Source organism: Sceloporus occidentalis, unplaced genomic scaffold, assembly GCF_023333645.1.
Source record: "Sceloporus occidentalis isolate IW3139 unplaced genomic scaffold, rSceOcc1.0.p SCAF_8, whole genome shotgun sequence".
In the NCBI taxonomy this organism is placed as follows: Eukaryota; Metazoa; Chordata; class Lepidosauria; order Squamata; family Phrynosomatidae; genus Sceloporus; species Sceloporus occidentalis.
In genome coordinates, this window is record NW_028316988.1 from 32451431 (window position 1) to 32469718 (window position 18288).

An 18288-nucleotide genomic window follows, 5' to 3' on the forward strand; every position below is an offset into this window, starting at 1 on the left:
ATTCCTAAGCAATATTTAATCAATCCTAATCAATTAAATTAGGTTACAAAGCAAAATGGAGGGTGAACCCTGGCGCCGCAAAAACGGGTCGGCGCAAAAGTTACGAGAGCTTTTTTTCGCCTCCTCGCTAATTTACAGGGCATATTGAATCGATCCTAATTAATTAAATTAGGTTAGAAAGCAAAATCGAGGATTAGCTCCGTAATTTTTTTTCCAAACGGCGATCTTTGCAGATCAGCACAAAAATTACGAGAGTTTTTTTTTTTGCTCCTCGCTAATTTACGGCGGAATTTTTAATCGGTCCTAATTATTTCTAAGCAGAATGGAGGGTGAGCCCTGGCACCAAAAATTTTAATTGGATTAAATTAATTAAATCTAAATTAAATTAATCCCCCATTTTAATCCCCGTTTTAATAGATTAATTAATCCTCATGAGGATCGCGAGTCTCTCGCCAGAGGTATTGCGCTTCCGACAATTGGGGATCTGCGCCGTGAAAAGTGGGAAATCATTTAAATTAATTAATTAACACGTTATTTATTCAAATGAATTAATTAATTTGCTTATTATTTTTTCATTTTATCCCTGTTTTGTTCGTTTTTCCACGTCCAGAATCTAAAAGCGCGGAGCAGCAAGGATTTGAAGGATCAGACGATGAAAAATTCACTGGAAAGTAAGTATGTCGTCGTCGCCATTTTTGGCACCGGCGGAAGTCACAGCATTGCAGGAAATGTGCGTTTTTCATGCGTTTTCGACGCGGCTTTCTTCTATTTCCACGCAGCCCTCCTCTACAAGCCAGTGGACCGCGTCACGCGCAGCACCCTCGTCCTCCATGTAAGTTGCACTAAAATACGCAAATGCAAACCGCGGTTGGAAGCAAGGCATGATGGAAACCGTTGTTGTTGTGTTGTTGTTTCAACGACAACAACCAGGAGTAAACAAACACGTCATGTGTTTTAATCCTTCCTTCCTTCCCCTTCCTTTCTTCCTCCTTCTTCCTCCTCCCCTTCTTTATTCCCTCCTTCTCTTCTTCCTTCCATCTTTCCTTCTCCCCTTCCTTCTCTTCCTCCCTCCCTTCATTCTATCCCTTCTTTCTCTTCCTACCTCCTGCCTTCATTCCCCTCCTTCCTTTTCTTCTTCCTTTATTCTTTCCTTCCTTTACCTTCCTTCCTTTGTCCTTCTTTCCTTTCCTTTCCTCCCTCCTTCATTCTTTTCCTTCCTTCCTTCCTTTTCCTGCCTTCTCTTCCCTTCTATCCCTTCCTTTCCTTCCTTCCTTTTGCTTCTTTCTCCTTCCCTTCCTTTCCCTTCATTCCTTCCTTTTCTTCCTCCTTTGTCCCCCCTTCTTCATTCTCTCCCTTCCTTCTTCCCTTCCTTCTCTCCCTCCTTTCCTTTTCCTTCCTTTTGTCTCCTTCCCTCCCTTCCTTCCATCCCTTCTCCTTCCTTCTTTCCTTCCATCCTTCCCTACTTTCCTTCCTTTTTCCTCCCAACTTCCTTACCTCCGTTTCTTCCTTCCTTCCTCCCTTCTTCCCTCCCTCCCTTCCTTTCTCCCTCCCTCCCTCCCTCCCTCCCTCCCTCCCTCCCTCCCTCCCTCTCTGCTTTCCTTCTCTTCGTTCCTTCTGTCTCCTTCCCTCCCTCCCTCCTTCCTTCCTTCCCTCCCTCCCTCCCTCCTCTTCCTTCATTCATCCCTTCCTTCCCATCCTTTCTTCCTCTTCGTCCTTCCCCCACTAACGTCCTTTCTTCCTCGCTTCCTTCTTTCCTCCATTTTCCTCCTTCATTCCTTTCCCTTCATTCTTTCCCTTTTCTTCCACTCTTCCTTCTTTCCTCCCTCCTTCCTTTATTCCCTCCCTCCTTTCTCTTCCTCATTCCTTCCTTCCTTTCCCTCCTTCCTCCCTCCTTCATTTCTTCCTTTCCTTTCATTCCTCTCTCCCTTACTCCCTCCCTCCCTCTTTCCTTTTCTTTTCTTCCTTCCTTCTCTTCCTCTTCCTCCCGTCCTTTCCCTTCCTTCCTTTCCCACTCCTTCCTTCCTTTCCTCCATCCTTCCTTCCTTCCATCCCTCCCTCCCTCCCTCCTTTCCTCTGTCACTTCCTTCTCTTCTTCCTTCCTTCCTCCCTTCCTTCTCTTCCTTCCTTCATTCCTTCCTTCCTTTCTCTCCTCCTTCCCTCTTTCCTTTCCTTCTCTTCCTCCCTCCCTTCCCTTCTTTCCTTCTGTCTCCTTCCTTCCCTCCTTCCTTCCCTTTCTTCCTTCCCTCCCTCCTTTCCTTCTTTCCTCCATCACTTCCTTCTCTTCTTCCATCCTTCCCTCTCCCTCTCTCTTCCTTCCTCCCTTCCTTCTCTCTTCTTTTCCCTTCCTTCTTTCACTCCCTTCTTCCTTCCTACCTTTCTGCCTTCCTTCCTCCTTCACACCCTCCTCCCTTCTTTCCTTTCCCTCCCTCCCTTCCCTACTTCCTTCTTTGCATCCCTCCCTCCGTTCCTTCTTTCCTCCGTCACTTCCTTCTCTTCTTCCTTCCCTCTCCCTCTCTCTCTCCTTCCTTCCCTCCCTCCCTTCTCTTCCTCCCTCCTTCCATCCTCTTCCTCTTCCTAGGACCTCCTGAAGCACACTCCTTCCTCCCACCCGGACTTCCTGCTTCTCCAGGACGCTCTCCGCATTTCCCAGAACTTCCTCTCCAGCATCAATGAGGAAATCACACCAAGAAGGCAGTCCATGACCGTCCAGAAGGGAGAGGTCAGGACTCGAACCCGGGACACTCCATCGATATTGTTATTATTAAAGGGTTGCAAATAAATGCAAATATTTTACAGCTGATATTATTTTTGCAAATAGGCAGTAATTATATATATATATACACACACACACACACACACACACACACACACACAAATTGTGTGTGTATGTGTGTGTGTGTGTATTTTATAATAATATGCAAATAAATATAAAAATATGTAAACAATACATAAATATAATTTTATTATATATTATATGTATTATTTACATATTTTTATATTTATTTTCATATTATTATAAATTAAATTATATATATATATTATTTATACATTTTGTATTTACTTGCAATATATATTTATTGCATAGATAAATATAAAATATATAAATAATACATATATATATATATTATTGGCTATATTAGTATTTATTGCAACTATATATTATAAAATACTATATATTTATATATTATTTATATATTTTATATTAATTTGCAATATATATATATATATATTATAAAATAATATATATTTTTATATTTTTATTTATATAATATTTGTTTATTTGCAATATATATATATATAATATATTTTTATTTATATATTTTATATCTATTTTATATATATATATATATATATATATATTAATATTATATGATATATATTTATATATTATTTATACATTTTATATTTCTTTGCTATATATATAATATTATATATTATAAATATATTTTATATGTGCAATCTATATATATATATATAATATGTATTTGCAATATATACATTTATTATACATAGAAATGAATATAAAATATATATATATAGGCTATATAAATGTATAATATATTTATATAGCCTATAAAATAATATATATATTATTAATGTATATTTTATATTCATATATATATATATATGTACATATTTGCAAAAAATGCTTTTTAATTGTATCGTTGTTATTATAATTATTAATTAATATTTTTAATTAACATCCAATTAACAAAGCACCGCCAGCTGATGAAGGACAGCTTCATGGTGGAGCTGGTGGAAGGCGCCCGGAAACTGCGCCACGTCTTCCTCTTCACCGACCTCTTCCTCTGCGCAAAACTCAAGAAGCAGATCGCTGGGTGAGGAAAATGGCCGCCGCGACTCCCATCATCCCCTTCAATCAAAGCAGATGTGGCTTTGAACTACAACGCCCATCATCCCCCTTCGTTCAAAGCAGATGTCACTTACGACTACAATTCCCATCATCCCCTTTGATCAAAGCAGATGTCACTTAGGACTACAACTCCCATCATCCCCTTCAATCAGGATCATACCCAAGGGGATCCTGGGAGCTGTCTCTTTGGACTACACCTCCTTTCATTCTGAGTAAATGGGGTTATATTGAAGGGGATGCTAGGAGTTGTAGTCCCGGTAACCTCAGCAGATGTCCTTAGATATATAGATATACATATAGATATATCTGTGGACTACAGTTCCCATCATGCTAAGTAAATGGGGCTGTAGCCAAAGGTGATCCGGGGAGTTGTAGTCTCATTAACCTCTGCAGATGTCCTTAGATTTATATATATGGACTACAGCTAAAATTATGCTGATTAAATGGGGTTTAAGCTCAGCAGCTGTCCTTGGACTACAAATCCCATAATGCCAAGCAAATGTAGTAATAGCCAAGGGAATGCTGGGAGTTGTAGTCACAGACACTTGACCAGATGTCTGTAGTTGTCGCTTCAGACTGCAACTCCCATCACTCCCATTAAAGCAAGCTTAATAACCAATTTAATGGGTTTATAGCCAAGAGGATGCTGGGAGTGGCAGCCATTTTGCGAAATTTCCGTAAACTGCGCTATACGGTAGCACGTACGGGGACGACGGGAGCCACGGTCTGAGTAACCCCATTGTAATCCTGTTCTTACTCCCTCTTAGTAAGGCCCAGCAGTACGACTGCAAGTGGTACATCCCGCTCTCGGACCTCAGCTTCCAAATGGTGGACGATGCAGACGCGGCGCCGAACATCCCGCTGGTGGCGGATGAGGAGCTGGACGCCATGAAGGTCAAGATCTCCCAGCTCAAGAGCGATGTCCAGCGTGAAAAGGTAAGCGGCGACTGATGGAGGCGTGAAAGCGGTGCCGTACTGCGCAGATGCGGTTTTAAGATTGGCGTTTCCCGCGCAGAAGGCGAACAAAGGGAGCAGGAACACAGAGCGGCTGAAGAAGAAGCTCTCCGAACAGGAGTCACTGCTCCTCTTGATGTCGCCCAACATGGCGTTCCGTGTCTGCAACCGCAATGGGAAGGTGAGCGCGGCGCAGAAACGGCGAATACGAAATTATGACATATTATTGTTATTAATATTATTATATTAATAATAATATATTTTGATCAATCGTGAGGGAATGGCGAGTGAGTAATAATATTAATTATGTTGTTATTATTAATTGTAAAGGAAATTGATTAATTAATTATATATATGTGTGTGTGTATAATTTAATGAATTATACATATGATATAATATTAAAATTATATATATTTTATGATATATATATTTTATTATTTTAAGATTATAAATATTACAATATTAATATAATATTATATATAAATGTAAAAATATTAAATATAATATAATATATATCTGTTTAATGACATAAAATATTTAATTTTAATATTAAAATATTAAATATTATATATATATAATTATTTAATATAAACATAGTAAATAATATTTTATTTTTTTAATTATTTTTATTTGATTTTTTATCATGAATATTTACATTCATTATCTTTGTTATGTGTATTACATATTGTTTTTCAATATATTACACTCTATACAAATTGCAAAATACAGATACTGAGTACAGTCTTCCCAAATTCATACATATTTCAGTACATCAGGCTTGTATATGTTATTTTTGTGATCCATAAATTATTCCGTATATTCTGTCCAGTATCTTATTACTGGGGCCCATTCTATTTCTCTTTTTTTTCCTTGATTCATTATTGATTAGTGCAGCAAGGATATCCATATCTTTATATTCTATTGCTTTTTGTAGCCAGTCCTCAATTCTTGGTGTGCTCTCCAACTTCCAATTTTTTGCTATTAGGATTCTTGCCGCTGTGATCAAATAAAGCATAATTCTCCAAAGCGATTTTTCCAATTTTTCCAATATTCCAATATTTTAATTAATTATATATATATTATGATATATTTTTAATTATTTAATATTATTACAATATTACAATATATATTATATATTAATTATGTATGATATGATATTTAATTATTTAATATTTTAAATATTAAATATAATTTGGAACATAATAATTATTAATTATATATAATTTAAAAATATAATTATTTATGATATATATTAAATATATGTAATATTATATATTATATATTAATAATATATATTTAACAATATATATTTATATAAATATATATATATAATATTTAATTTACTATACATATTAAATATATTATAATGTATAACATTATATATGATTATATATTACAGTGCGTCCTTGCCTTACGCAGGGATCCGTTCCGGATCCCGCCGCGTAAGGCAAATTCCGCTTATGCTCGAGCCCCATTATTTCCAATGGGGCTTGTGCACAGCGACCGTGGCGGCACGGCGGCGCGCGGGGTGCAACGGGCGCGTGTGCCCATTCAATTGAATGGGACGTGCCGCCCCTTCCGCCCCGCGGATTGAGCGCGTATGCTCAAGCCGTGTATGGCGCACCCGCGTATGGCCCGGGCGCATTGTAATTGTATATATTTAATTGAATTGTATATATTTAATTGAATTAAATATATATATTTAACAAACATCGTTAATACAACTCGTTTTTTCAGAGCTACACCTTCCTCATTTCATCGGATTACGAACGTGCAGAATGGCGGGAGATAATCCGCGAGCAACAGAAAAAATGTACGTAATTAATTTGGGGATTAAATGGGAGGAGGGCGCCATCACTGTTAAAGTTTGGACTATGAACCCAGAGCGGATTCGTGAATTCGCTCTCGCTTCCAGGCTTCAAGAGCTTCTCCTTGACGTCTGTGGAGCTCCAGATGTTGACCAACTCCTGCGTCAAGCTCCAGACCGTCCACCATATTCCCCTGACCATCAACAAAGAAGGTGAGGACCGGTCACTTCTTGTCACTCATGTCCACTCTACTCCGGACACACGTTCCTTCTGACCAAAGAAGAATAGAGAGTTGTTTCCTTTAATCGTATTGGCCTTTTTTGAAGCCGCGTCACGATTTTGGCGCATGCGTCGGGCGCCATGCGTAACGTTTACATGGGGTTTTTTCCTTCTCTCGGATGCAGATGACGAATCTCCTGGACTCTACGGTTTCCTAAACGTCATCGTCCATTCCGCGTCTGGGTTCAAGCAAAGCTCAAGTGAGTTTACGTTTTGCCCAGATAACACAGATTCCCTGTAATCGAGGCAGCGGAGGCCACCATTTCAGGTTCGGCTCCCTGAAACGAGCCGATTCTGAATTAGATGTTTTAAATTAAATTAGATTTAAATTTAAACTAATTTAATTTTAATTTAATTTTTAAAATATAAAATAAATTTGATTTAATTTATTTAACTTGCATTAAATTTCAATTTAACAATCTAATTTTAAAATTTTATTTTTTTATTTTATTTTTATTTATTTAATTTTAACTTTAATGTTATTTCAGTTTTATTTTATTTAATTTTGTTTATTTAATTTTAATTTTAACCCATTTACACTTATTTACATTAAATTTATATTTATTTTAATTTATTTTAGTTTAAATTAATTTTAATTTTTACCTTAAATTACATTTTAATTTAATTTAATTAATTTTAAATTTAATTTGATTTTGTTTAATTTTAATTTATTTAAATTGATATCATATTAATTAATTAATTTTAATTAATTTTAATTTAATTAGTTTTAATTTATTTAATTTTAATTCAATATCATATTAATTAAATTAATTTAAATTAAATTTAATGTATTTAATTCAATTTAATTTAATTTACATATTTTTTTAGACCTCTACTGCACCTTAGAAGTCGATTCTTTCGGGTATTTCGTAAACAAGGCGAAGACGCGTGTTTACCGCGACACTACGGAGCCCAACTGGAACGAGGTAAATCCGAAATCTTTCGATTCCTTTTTCGGATAATAAGAGAAATCACACCTAAATTTGCGAATATTCCAAAATACGCCATTTTCAAGCGAATTCCCGGGAAAATTTGGGGGGAAAATTTGAAACTTTACCCAAAATTTCAAAAAATTTTCAGGAATTCGAAATCGAATTGGAAGGGTCTCAGACGCTGCGGATCCTTTGCTACGGAAAATGCTACAACAAAACGAAGCTCCAAAAAGAAGACGGAGAGACCGCTGACCGCATTATGGGAAAAGGACAAATCCAGGTGCGTTTTCATTCTCTAAAATAATTAAATCAATTTGATCAAAAATCGCCTAATTTGTTTTTCAGAAGCGGCAATTCCACGCAAAAAAGACCCTCCGGACGCTTTGCGCAACGGCGGACATCCATTTTGCAAAGTCTACTTCTTCTAACTGTTCTTTCCCTTCTTCCTCATCCGCCATTTTTAGTCGACTTTAATTGATCTTAGTTACTTTCTTAATTGATAAAGTTATTCTTAATTGATTTGCAGTTGGACCCGCAAACCTTGCAAGACAAGGACTGGCAGCGAACGGTCATCTTGATGAACGGAGTGAGTAACACGTTTTTTATCGCGGCATCACACTGTTTTTGCACATTTCTTTCACGGAGGTTGCACTAGTATTCCCAGTATTCCCAATATCCCCAGCTCTGACTGGCAGCCTCTATACTGGGAAGCGTTGAGTCCGACCTGTCACCCATTCACACCAGTATTCCCAGCTCAGTCCAGCAGCCTCTATACTGGGACGAGTCCAATTCATAACCCATTCATACCAGTATTCCCAGTTGTGATCAACACCATCTATACTGGGAAGGTTTAAATCTAATCTGTAATCCATTGATACCAGTATTCCCAGTGGTGCCCACCAGCCTTTATACTGGGAAGAGTCCAATCTGGGGTCCATCAATACCAGTATTCCCAGCTCCAACTTGGAGCCTCTATACTGGGAAGCTTTGACTCCCAATGTGTAGTCCATCAAAACCAGTGTTCCCAGTTGTGACCAGCAGACTCTATACTGGGAAGCTTTGAGTCCAACCTGTAGTCCATCCATACCAGTATTCCCAGCTTTGACCGGCCGCCTCTATACTGGGATGTTATCCAAAATATCTTCCAGGTCGAAGTGAAACTGTCACTCAAGTTCACAAGCCGTGAATTCAGCCTGAAGCGGATGCCGTCGCGGAAACAGACGGGCGTCTTCGGCGTCAAGATCGCGGTGGTCACCAAGTGAGTAAAAGCAGGATCCGGATGCGACGTACAGTCCCCCATTTTTAATATCAAAATGTGTCCGAAATCTGTAAAGAAAACGAATTGATAGATTAATGAATTATCGAAAATAATAACGATAGCGATTAATACCCGCGATTCGAACTCCCCTTGTTTCCTCCGCAGGCGGGAGCGCTCGAAAATACCGTACATCGTCCGCCAGTGCGTCGAGGAGATCGAGCGCCGCGGCATGGAAGAAGTCGGCATTTACCGCGTCTCTGGCGTGGCGACTGACATCCAAGCGCTGAAGGCCGCCTTTGACGTCAGTGAGTCACTCTCTCTCAGCCTCAGGAGAACTTTCCCTTTCTGTGAATATTTGTTTAAAGTAAATCAAATAAGTAAATTTAAAAAATTGAGTAAATCAAATAAATACATTGAAAAAAATAAGTTAATCAAATCAGTAAATCGAAAAAAATTTAATCAAGTAAGTAAATTGAAAAAAATAAGGAAATAAAATAAGGAAATAAAAAAATTAAATGAATAAAATAAGGAAATCGAAAAATTTAAGTAAATCAAGTAAGCAAATAAAAAAAATTAAGTAAATCAATTAAGTAAATCAAATTAAGTAAAACAAATAAGGAAGTAAAAAAAGTTAAGTTAATCAATTAAGTAAACTGAAAAAATTGAGCAAATCAAGTAAGTAAATAAAAAAAATTAAGTAAATCAAATAAGTAAATCGAAAAAATTTGATTTACTTAAATGACTTTGAAAAAAATAAGTAAATCAAATAAGTAAATCGAAAAAATTAAATGAATCAAATTAATAAATTGAAAAAATTAAGTAAATTAAATAAATTGAAACAAATTAAGTAAATCAAATAAGTAAATAAAAAATATTGAGTAAATCAAATACAGGATTTCCTGCTCAAGAGAATACCTGAACGGTCTCAAAACCTAATTAAAATTCTCGTTAATTGCCTCTTCCTCGCAGACAATAAGGACGTCTCCGTCATGATGAGTGAGATGGACGTCAACGCCATCGCCGGCACCCTGAAACTCTACTTTCGAGAACTCCCCGAACCTCTCTTTACAGACGAACTCTACCCCAACTTTGCGGAAGGAATTGGTGAGCGAAAATGTCGGGCAACGCGACACAATTCGTTATTGCGGATACATTTTCCTGCGTCTCTTTAAAAAGTTCTCCTTTCATCCCGATCTTTTATCCTTCTCTAGCTCTTTCGGACCCAGTTGCGAAAGAGAGTTGCATGCTGAATCTACTCTTGTCTCTTCCGGAGCCCAACCTCGTTACGTTTCTTTTCCTCCTTGACCATTTGAAAAGGTATCAGAGATTAATTTAATAATAATTAAATCGTTAAATCAATATGATATTTTACTTTCCTCCTCTCTGAATTTATTCTCCTTCAGGGTGGCCGAAAAGGAGAATGTGAACAAGATGTCGCTCCACAACTTGGCCACCGTTTTCGGACCAACGCTGCTCCGTCCATCCGAAAAGGACAGCAAAATCCCCGCTAATCCCACTCAGCCGATAGCCATGACCGATAGCTGGTCTCTAGAAGTCATGTCTCAGGTAAATCAATCAATTAATTATTTTTTTAAAAAAAGCTAATGTAAGATAAGCAGCCGTATTAATCGGATGCAGAGAAATCGCGCTCAAAACGGGAGCAAAAACTGTTGCTTCTTCCTGTAATTAATAATGTGGGAAAAGAAAGAGCTGAGTGAAAGGGAGTAACAACCACATTAAGTTTAAATTTCTAGACTTCTTTTGATTAATTAATTTATTGATTAATTAATTTACTAATTTATAAGATAGTTTATAAATTTATAACTAACTAATTTATCGATTAACTAATATTTTGATTGATCTATTGATTATCTCTATTGACTTATTTATCTAATCTATTTATTAATTTATCAATTTATTAGCTAATTTATCATTCACTAATTTATCAATTAACTAATTTATTAATTTATAGAATTTTTATTGAGTGATTCTACTGATTAATTAATCTAATTTATTTATTAATCTATTAATTTATTAGCTTGTCAAGAATAAATTTATTAATTTATTCTTGACAAATTTATCAGTTAACTAATTTATTAATTAATGTATAGATTAATTTATCAATTAACTATTGATTAATTAATCTAATTTATTGATTAGTTAACTAATTCATTATTTATTCATTGTTATTACTGTCATGCCTCCAGAGCATCTTTGATGCTCTTGAGACATATCTTTAGTTGACATTATATTAGGTTTTCTATGTATTCGTTTAAGAGGGAAAATAAAGAGCTACAGCTTTAAGAAAGGCAAGGATTGTGGGAAATCCCAGGGTCTCATACTGTCTCCCTCTAGTTATTTCCAGTGTGTAGTAATATTTCAGCCAAGTCAGACCTGGAGAGAGTATTTTCCTTTGACAAAAAGATAAATCCACAAAAGAAGAAAGATAGTCCTCAGAAGAAGAAAGATAGAATCCACCAAGAAGAGAGCAAGGTATTTAGGAAGGACTATTGAAAAAGAAGAAATCAGTTTTGTGTTTTTTGTGTTATAACCAGTAAAGCTTTTGGAAACGTAAGAAATTTGTGGACAAGTCTTTTGTTCTGGCTGTGTTCCCGAGAGCTAGAGGCCTTACTACACCCAAAGTCCATAGCATCGCTCTTGGGACAAAACAATTACTATTAATTTATATTACTATTATCTAATTTATTAATAAACTAATCAATTGAATGATTAATTGGTCGAGTAATTTATTGATTTACTCCAACCAATATCATTAAGAATCGGTCCTTATATATGTTTCTCTCCTTGTTTTCCAGGTTCAAGTCCTCCTCTACTTCTTACAGCTCGAGACCATCCCTACTCCAGATAGCAAAAGGCAGAGCATTCTCTTCTCCACAGAAGTGTAGGAAACAGCAAACCTAATGGTCGGCACGGGGCGTAAATCGAACGAAAACGGGGTCGTCAAAGTCGCAGTGGGTACAGACTCTGGAAACGAGGGGAATACAGACTCGAAATCCTTCCTTCAGTCATTCCTCCGATCCTGTTTCTTTGTCTACTGAGAGGAAATTGTTCGATTCATCCATTAAAGGTCTAGGAACAAGGTGAAAACGGACTCGAAATTCCATCTTTTCCCTTCAGATATTCATCCGATCCTGTTATTCTGTCTACCGAGAGGAAACGATTGTCCGATTCATCGATTCAATCTCTGGGAACGAGGTGAAAATGGACTCGAAATCCTATTTTTTTCCTTCAAACATTCCTCTGAACCTGTTTGTTTTATTGAGAGAGAAAACTATTATCTAATTCCTCCCTTAAGACTCTGGAACAAGGTGAAAACGGACTCGAAATCATCATCTTTTCCTTTAGATATCTCTCCGATCACGTTATTTTATCTACCGAGAGGAAAACATTGTCCGATTCCTCTATTAAAGTAGGCGAATGAATAGATATTTTGACCAAGAGATGATCTGGAAAGTTTTTACGAACAGGGGATAGTGCAGATTTCCCAATGGATTTTTTTTGTAAGATGGGATTGATTTTTAATCATTTTGGATGAAGAAGAAAAAAAAATGAAGATTTCTAATTTTGGACCAAATGGAAAGAGCGAAAATGATTTGTCGGAACGGAAACTTTTAAGACAGTTTTTGGAATTTCCTTCTTTTTTATATAATAATAACGACAATAATAAATGGGACTATTGCAGAATAGATAGATAAATATATATATTTCAACCATATAATGCTTCCCACTTGCTGATTGCAAATTCAATCCCTCGATTTCAACCGTTTCTTTTTATTTTATAAATCAATAGATTAAACAGGGGGGGGGGGGTGATTCAGAATCTTTGTGATTTTTTTCTTTTAACAATGACAACGACAACAAGTTTATTGATTAGTCAGCTGACTGTATTATCAATATATTTTTCTTTTAGTTTTTTTATTTTTAAATTATTGTTTCATCCATGCGGTTTCCTTGGAAGATGATATATATATATACCTATATTCTGTCATGTTAAAAGGCCAGTATCCTAAAGGAAAAACCAGAGGGAAGGCAAAAAGACGGGTCCATGTTGTGTGTTTTTGTGTGGTTGTGTTATGCGTTAGTTCGATTTCCTTCAGTAAGGACCAAAACATAGATTTTAAAAATGATTTAAATGGATTTAAATATGAGTTTTAGAGAAAGGGTCACCTCCCTCCTTTCCCCAAACCCTTATGAAAAAAAGTAAGTATATCAGATAAGTAAATCGAAAAAAATTAAGTAAATCAAATAAGCAGAATTGGAAAAAAAATCAAGTAAATTTTTCCTACCTTTAATCTTCTAATCAATCAGAAGATTTATAAATTAGGAAATAGAAGATATATCAATGGCCAACTTAAAGTCTTCTAGTTCCTAGTTTATATAATCTTTCTGATTGAGCAGCAGATTAGAGGTAGGAAAAATTTACTTGATTTTTTCGGTTTACTTGATCGATTTTCTTAATTATTAATTAATTCTGGAGTTATGATTTTTGCTCATGATTACATTTTCTTTCTCGCTTTAGATACTTGAATTTAAGAAAAACAATTAGTCCTTCCATGTCGTCGCTTCCAAACGCACAAAGTGGTGGGTTTTTTTATTTTTTTTTGGGTTTTTTTTGGTGAATAGAAAACTTTAGTTAATAACTCGTAATGCTGATTATTAATCAGGCAACAATTCGTCTTGGTCTGGAAATCCAAATATCCTGATTTGTTTTGGAAATCCAGATAGTCTTTGTTGGTTCAGATATTCGGCCTTGTTTTGTAAGTCCACATTTTCTCTGCCTTTTTGGTTCGGATATTTTGCCTTGATTTTTTAAAATCTAGATATTCCAAAACCTACTTCGATAATCTAGATTCATTTTTATCTCTAGAGGACCAAACTTTTCCACATTCTATTCCAAATATTTGCGACACAAATTATGAAAATACGAAAATGGACCAATTAATCCCCCACCACCCCCCGAAATTATACGCACAGTGGACCAAAAAAGTTTGTTATCGCTTGTTTATGGGTTGATTTGTGGCGGAAAGCTATGTTGACCATAGAGTTTCCTATCTCCAGTATCTATCAATCAGTCAATCATCCTCTACTTATCTACCTGCCTATCTATCCATTCATTCTTCTATCTTGTCTGTCTCCGGTATCTATCCATTGATCCATCTATCTCCAGTATCAATCAATCAATCATTCTGTATTTATCGATATATCAATTCACCCATTGTTCTGTCTCTCTCCAGTATCTATCCATAAATCAATAAATCTCCAGTATCTATCTGTCAATCCATCAATGTGTCTCCAATATCTCTCCTCTCCAGTATCTTACCTATCTGTTGATAAATCAATCAATCGATTGTTCATTCATCTACATCTATCACCCCTCTCTGTTTATCAATCTATCTATACCAGTGTATATTTCTGTTTATCAATATCAATAGCTGCTGTTTTGTAAAAACAATACCAAAAAAGCAATATTAATAATAATTACAAACGTGCCAATTCATTTTGATTGAATTTTTCCCTATTTTCTTCCTTTTTAAAATTAATTTAAATTTATACACAGTGATTTTGATACTGAATTGATACCTTTTCTCCCGGACGATTCGCTCTGGCCATCTCCGCAAGGTCGTCACATCGTTTCCTGGGCGAATTCCTATGAAGACATGGGAAATCAAATAAATTAATATTCGTTGTTTAATAATTCTCTTTAATGTAAATTAATGCATTCCTCTAAATCGAGTGTGCCCAATCGATAAATAATATGATAATTCGCAGGAATTACCCTTTCGTTCTCTTTCTTTGGCCTCTAAAATTTAGATCGTTCTTAATAAACGGTCAGTCTGATAAACAAATTGATCAATTCAGAACCCTCCTTCTGCCCTGATTAATTCCCTCTAAATTTATTGTAATTTACATCCGTGTGATCAACATTTTCAAATCCTGGTCCTGAATTGATATATGGACAGTAGATATGGGCAATATATTGATACGTGAAAGATAGGTGGAAATGGACGATCGATAGATTCGGAAGATAGATATGGATAATATATTGATTTGGATACATTTTGTAATGTGGGAAGAGCACAAGGGTATATTATTGATCGATAATTTCTGCTCGATTTTTTATTGATCTAATAATTCTCATCAATTTATTATTATCATGTCTTAATAACTAAGAAAGATCAATTTTGTAATGATTGTGTAAACTATTTAAAAACTGTCTTATATATTAAATAATGAGGAACGGGTACGATCACAACTTTGTCCTTTTCATCGAATTAATCGATAAAGGAGGATGATTTTTTATTGATTTGTGCTCAGAAATCAGAAATATGTGAAAATATGTGGAAATTTGGTGGGAATTTAATTCGAGGGAGTTAAATCTGAAATTTGATTAAATTATTGAAAATTTGTTTTAGCAAAAAAACACTGGAAATGATTCTGTTAAACCGCTTTTTTAAAAATTAAATTATACAGTGTTTTTGAAAGAATACATATAATAAGGGCAGCTGTGATTAATTGAATTTATGGATTAAAAAAGTCCATGTAGGATAATTAATAGATAATTAAATGTGCGTCTTAATTAAGCTTGCATCCTTCTTCGTGTATTTTCAAATTTATCTCGCCTTCACGACTTCCGTAACGCTTTTTTCCCTCTATTGATTTCTGTTGATTAAAAACTCAGAGGAATGTCGACTAATTGATAAAAAAATAACTATTTATTTAATTATAAATGCGATTAAATTATATTACTAGTGCGGGCGTTTTTCTTTTCCTTTAGATCTTAAAAGCTTAAGGTTCGCTGTTGGTGTTTTTTAAAAGCGTCTCGCTTCGTTTTATCCGCGCTGCGATCTTCCGAAAAACGGAAAAAGAAAAACGGAGGAACGGAAGAGCGAATATTAATTGATTTTAATTTTCCTGACCTTTTTAAAAGGTTGGACTGTTGGGAATTACATCCATGAAGCTAAAAGTCCGTCTCAATCGATTTAATCGATCGAAACGAAGAAATGGATTTAAATAACGGGAGATCCGAGGCCTTTTGTTTGTACACAGTGTTAAATAAATTTATTCTGTTATCTGTTTTAATGGGCTCAGCTTGGTTGGTTTTTAATTAACAAAAATAATTAAATCCTTGATTTATTAATTTAATGACGATGCAGCGTTGATAAACACCTTGGGGAAAAAATAACTATTATTGCTGCTGTATTAAAGTATAGAGAACGATAATGTAATGATTGTTTTGATTAAGAGATTGCGGGGGGGGGGGGGAGGCAAAAAATCACCATTTAAATCAATGGTTTTAAAAGAATCATAGAAGAATCAGATTAAGAAAACTATGATGAATCAATAAAATCGTAGAATCATAGGTTTAAAAGTATTTTGATTCAATGATTCATTCCAATTAATGGAGACCCATTGACTCAAATGTTGACTGGAGCCTTCAATAGTCAAAAACCCATTGATTCAACGATTTATTCAATGAATAGAGACCCATTGAGTCAAATGTTGACTGGAGAGTCCAACCAATAATCTAAAATCAATTAATTCAGTGGTTCTTTCCAATTAATAGAGACACATTGATGCAAATGTTGACTTTAGAGTTCAACCAATAGATCAATCCCTTCGATTTAATGATTTATTCCAATTAATAGAGACTCATTGAGTCAAATGTCAACTGGAGAGTCAAAACAATAATCTAAAATCGATTATTTCAATGGTTATTTCCAATTAATAGAGTCCCATTGACTCAATTGTTGACTGGAGAGTCCAACCAATAGTCAAAAATCAATTAATTCAATGGTTCTTTCCAATTAATAGAGACTCATTGACTGAAATGTTGAATGGAGAGTCCAATCAATAATCTAAAATCAATTAATTCAATGGTTCTTTCCAATTAATAGAGACCCATTGACTCAATTGTTGACTGGAGAGTCCAACCAATAGTAAAAAATGAATGAATTTAATTATTCGTTCCAATTAACAGAGACCCATTGACTCAAATGTTGACTGGAGAGCCCAACCAATAGTCAAAAATAAATTAATTAAATGGTTATTTCCAATTAATAGAGAACCATTGACTCAAATATTGAATGAAGAGTCCAACCAATAGTCAAAAATCAATAAATGTAATGATTCATTCCAATTAATAGAGTCCCATTGACTCAAATGTCGACTGGAGAGTCCGACCAATAGTCAAAAATCAATTATTTTAATTATTCATTCCAATTAATAGAGACCCATTGACTCAAATGTTGACTGGAGAGTCTGACCAATAGTCAAAAATCTATTAATTTAATGATTCTTTCCAATTAATAGAGTCCCATTGACTCAAATGTTGACGTTAGAGCCTGACCAATAGTGAAAAACCCATTGATTCAACGATTTATTCAATTAATATAGACCCATTGACTCAAATGTTGATTTTAGAGTCCAATCATTAATCAAAAATCAATCAATTCAATGGTTATTTCCAATTAGAAGAAACCATTGTACCTATACGAGGCGCCAAATCCCATTGATTCAATGCCTCAGCTCTGGGTGTGCTCTCAAAATGGCGGCGAGTACCATTGAACTCTGTAGTTAATGCTCATTTGTGACTTGAGTACTGTTACTTACAAGAGAGTTAGGCCCCAAATTGAGGCCCTATTGAGTCAAATATCAACACTTAGGGGTCATATTGGCGTCTATGGGGGGCGTTAAAACGCGTTTTAACGTCCAAATTCCGTTCATTCAAACCGTCTCCTTCGTCAGGAGGCTCAAAACGCGGCCACCATTTTGTTTTCCCCGCATCGCCTTTCACTGAAAACTAAAGCCCTCCATTTGCAACTGCTCATGCGCCAAAAAGCCTGAGCTAAATAGGAGACAACTGCGCATGCGTTGAAACCTGAGGGAAATAGGATATAACTGCGCATGCGCCGAACGAAGACAAGTAAACAGGGGAGTCTCTTTATTTAATCGCGCGCGGGGCCTACTTCCTGGTTTTAGGCCTCGGCGCCTGCCCAGTAGTGGCCCGCAACTGAAGGGACGGCCCGCAACTGAAGGAATGGGTGGTCCTCGGAGGAATCGACGCGCGCATGCGCGGGCCAGTAGTTGTGAAGCCGTCGCTTCGAGTGCGCAGCCGCAGTCGGTTTCAACTCTTTCCTCCATTGACTCGGCGCCTGCCCAGTG

The 18288-nt window shown here is 35.8% G+C and overlaps 1 protein-coding gene across 2 annotated transcripts in view; it reads left to right on the forward strand.

Moving 5' to 3' along the window:
- The window catches only part of LOC149308566 (breakpoint cluster region protein-like), a 26473-nt gene extending 13544 nt beyond the window's left edge, over positions 1–12929 (forward strand). For both annotated transcript variants that reach the window (XM_089536016.1, XM_089536015.1), the window contains 18 exons: positions 611–671; positions 780–832; positions 2579–2719; positions 3718–3839; positions 4642–4810; positions 4890–5009; positions 6566–6641; positions 6744–6848; positions 7041–7115; positions 7744–7841; positions 7996–8127; positions 8374–8433; positions 8996–9105; positions 9271–9410; positions 10075–10209; positions 10317–10422; positions 10509–10671; positions 11922–12929. In XM_089536016.1, coding sequence (XP_089392142.1) covers positions 611–671; positions 780–832; positions 2579–2719; positions 3718–3839; positions 4642–4810; positions 4890–5009; positions 6566–6641; positions 6744–6848; positions 7041–7115; positions 7744–7841; positions 7996–8127; positions 8374–8433; positions 8996–9105; positions 9271–9410; positions 10075–10209; positions 10317–10422; positions 10509–10671; positions 11922–12011 — 1956 coding nt within the window. In that variant the 3' untranslated portion in view covers positions 12012–12929. The remainder of the gene's footprint in view (positions 1–610; positions 672–779; positions 833–2578; positions 2720–3717; positions 3840–4641; positions 4811–4889; positions 5010–6565; positions 6642–6743; positions 6849–7040; positions 7116–7743; positions 7842–7995; positions 8128–8373; positions 8434–8995; positions 9106–9270; positions 9411–10074; positions 10210–10316; positions 10423–10508; positions 10672–11921) is intronic.
- Positions 12930–18288: the final 5359 nt, after the last annotated feature.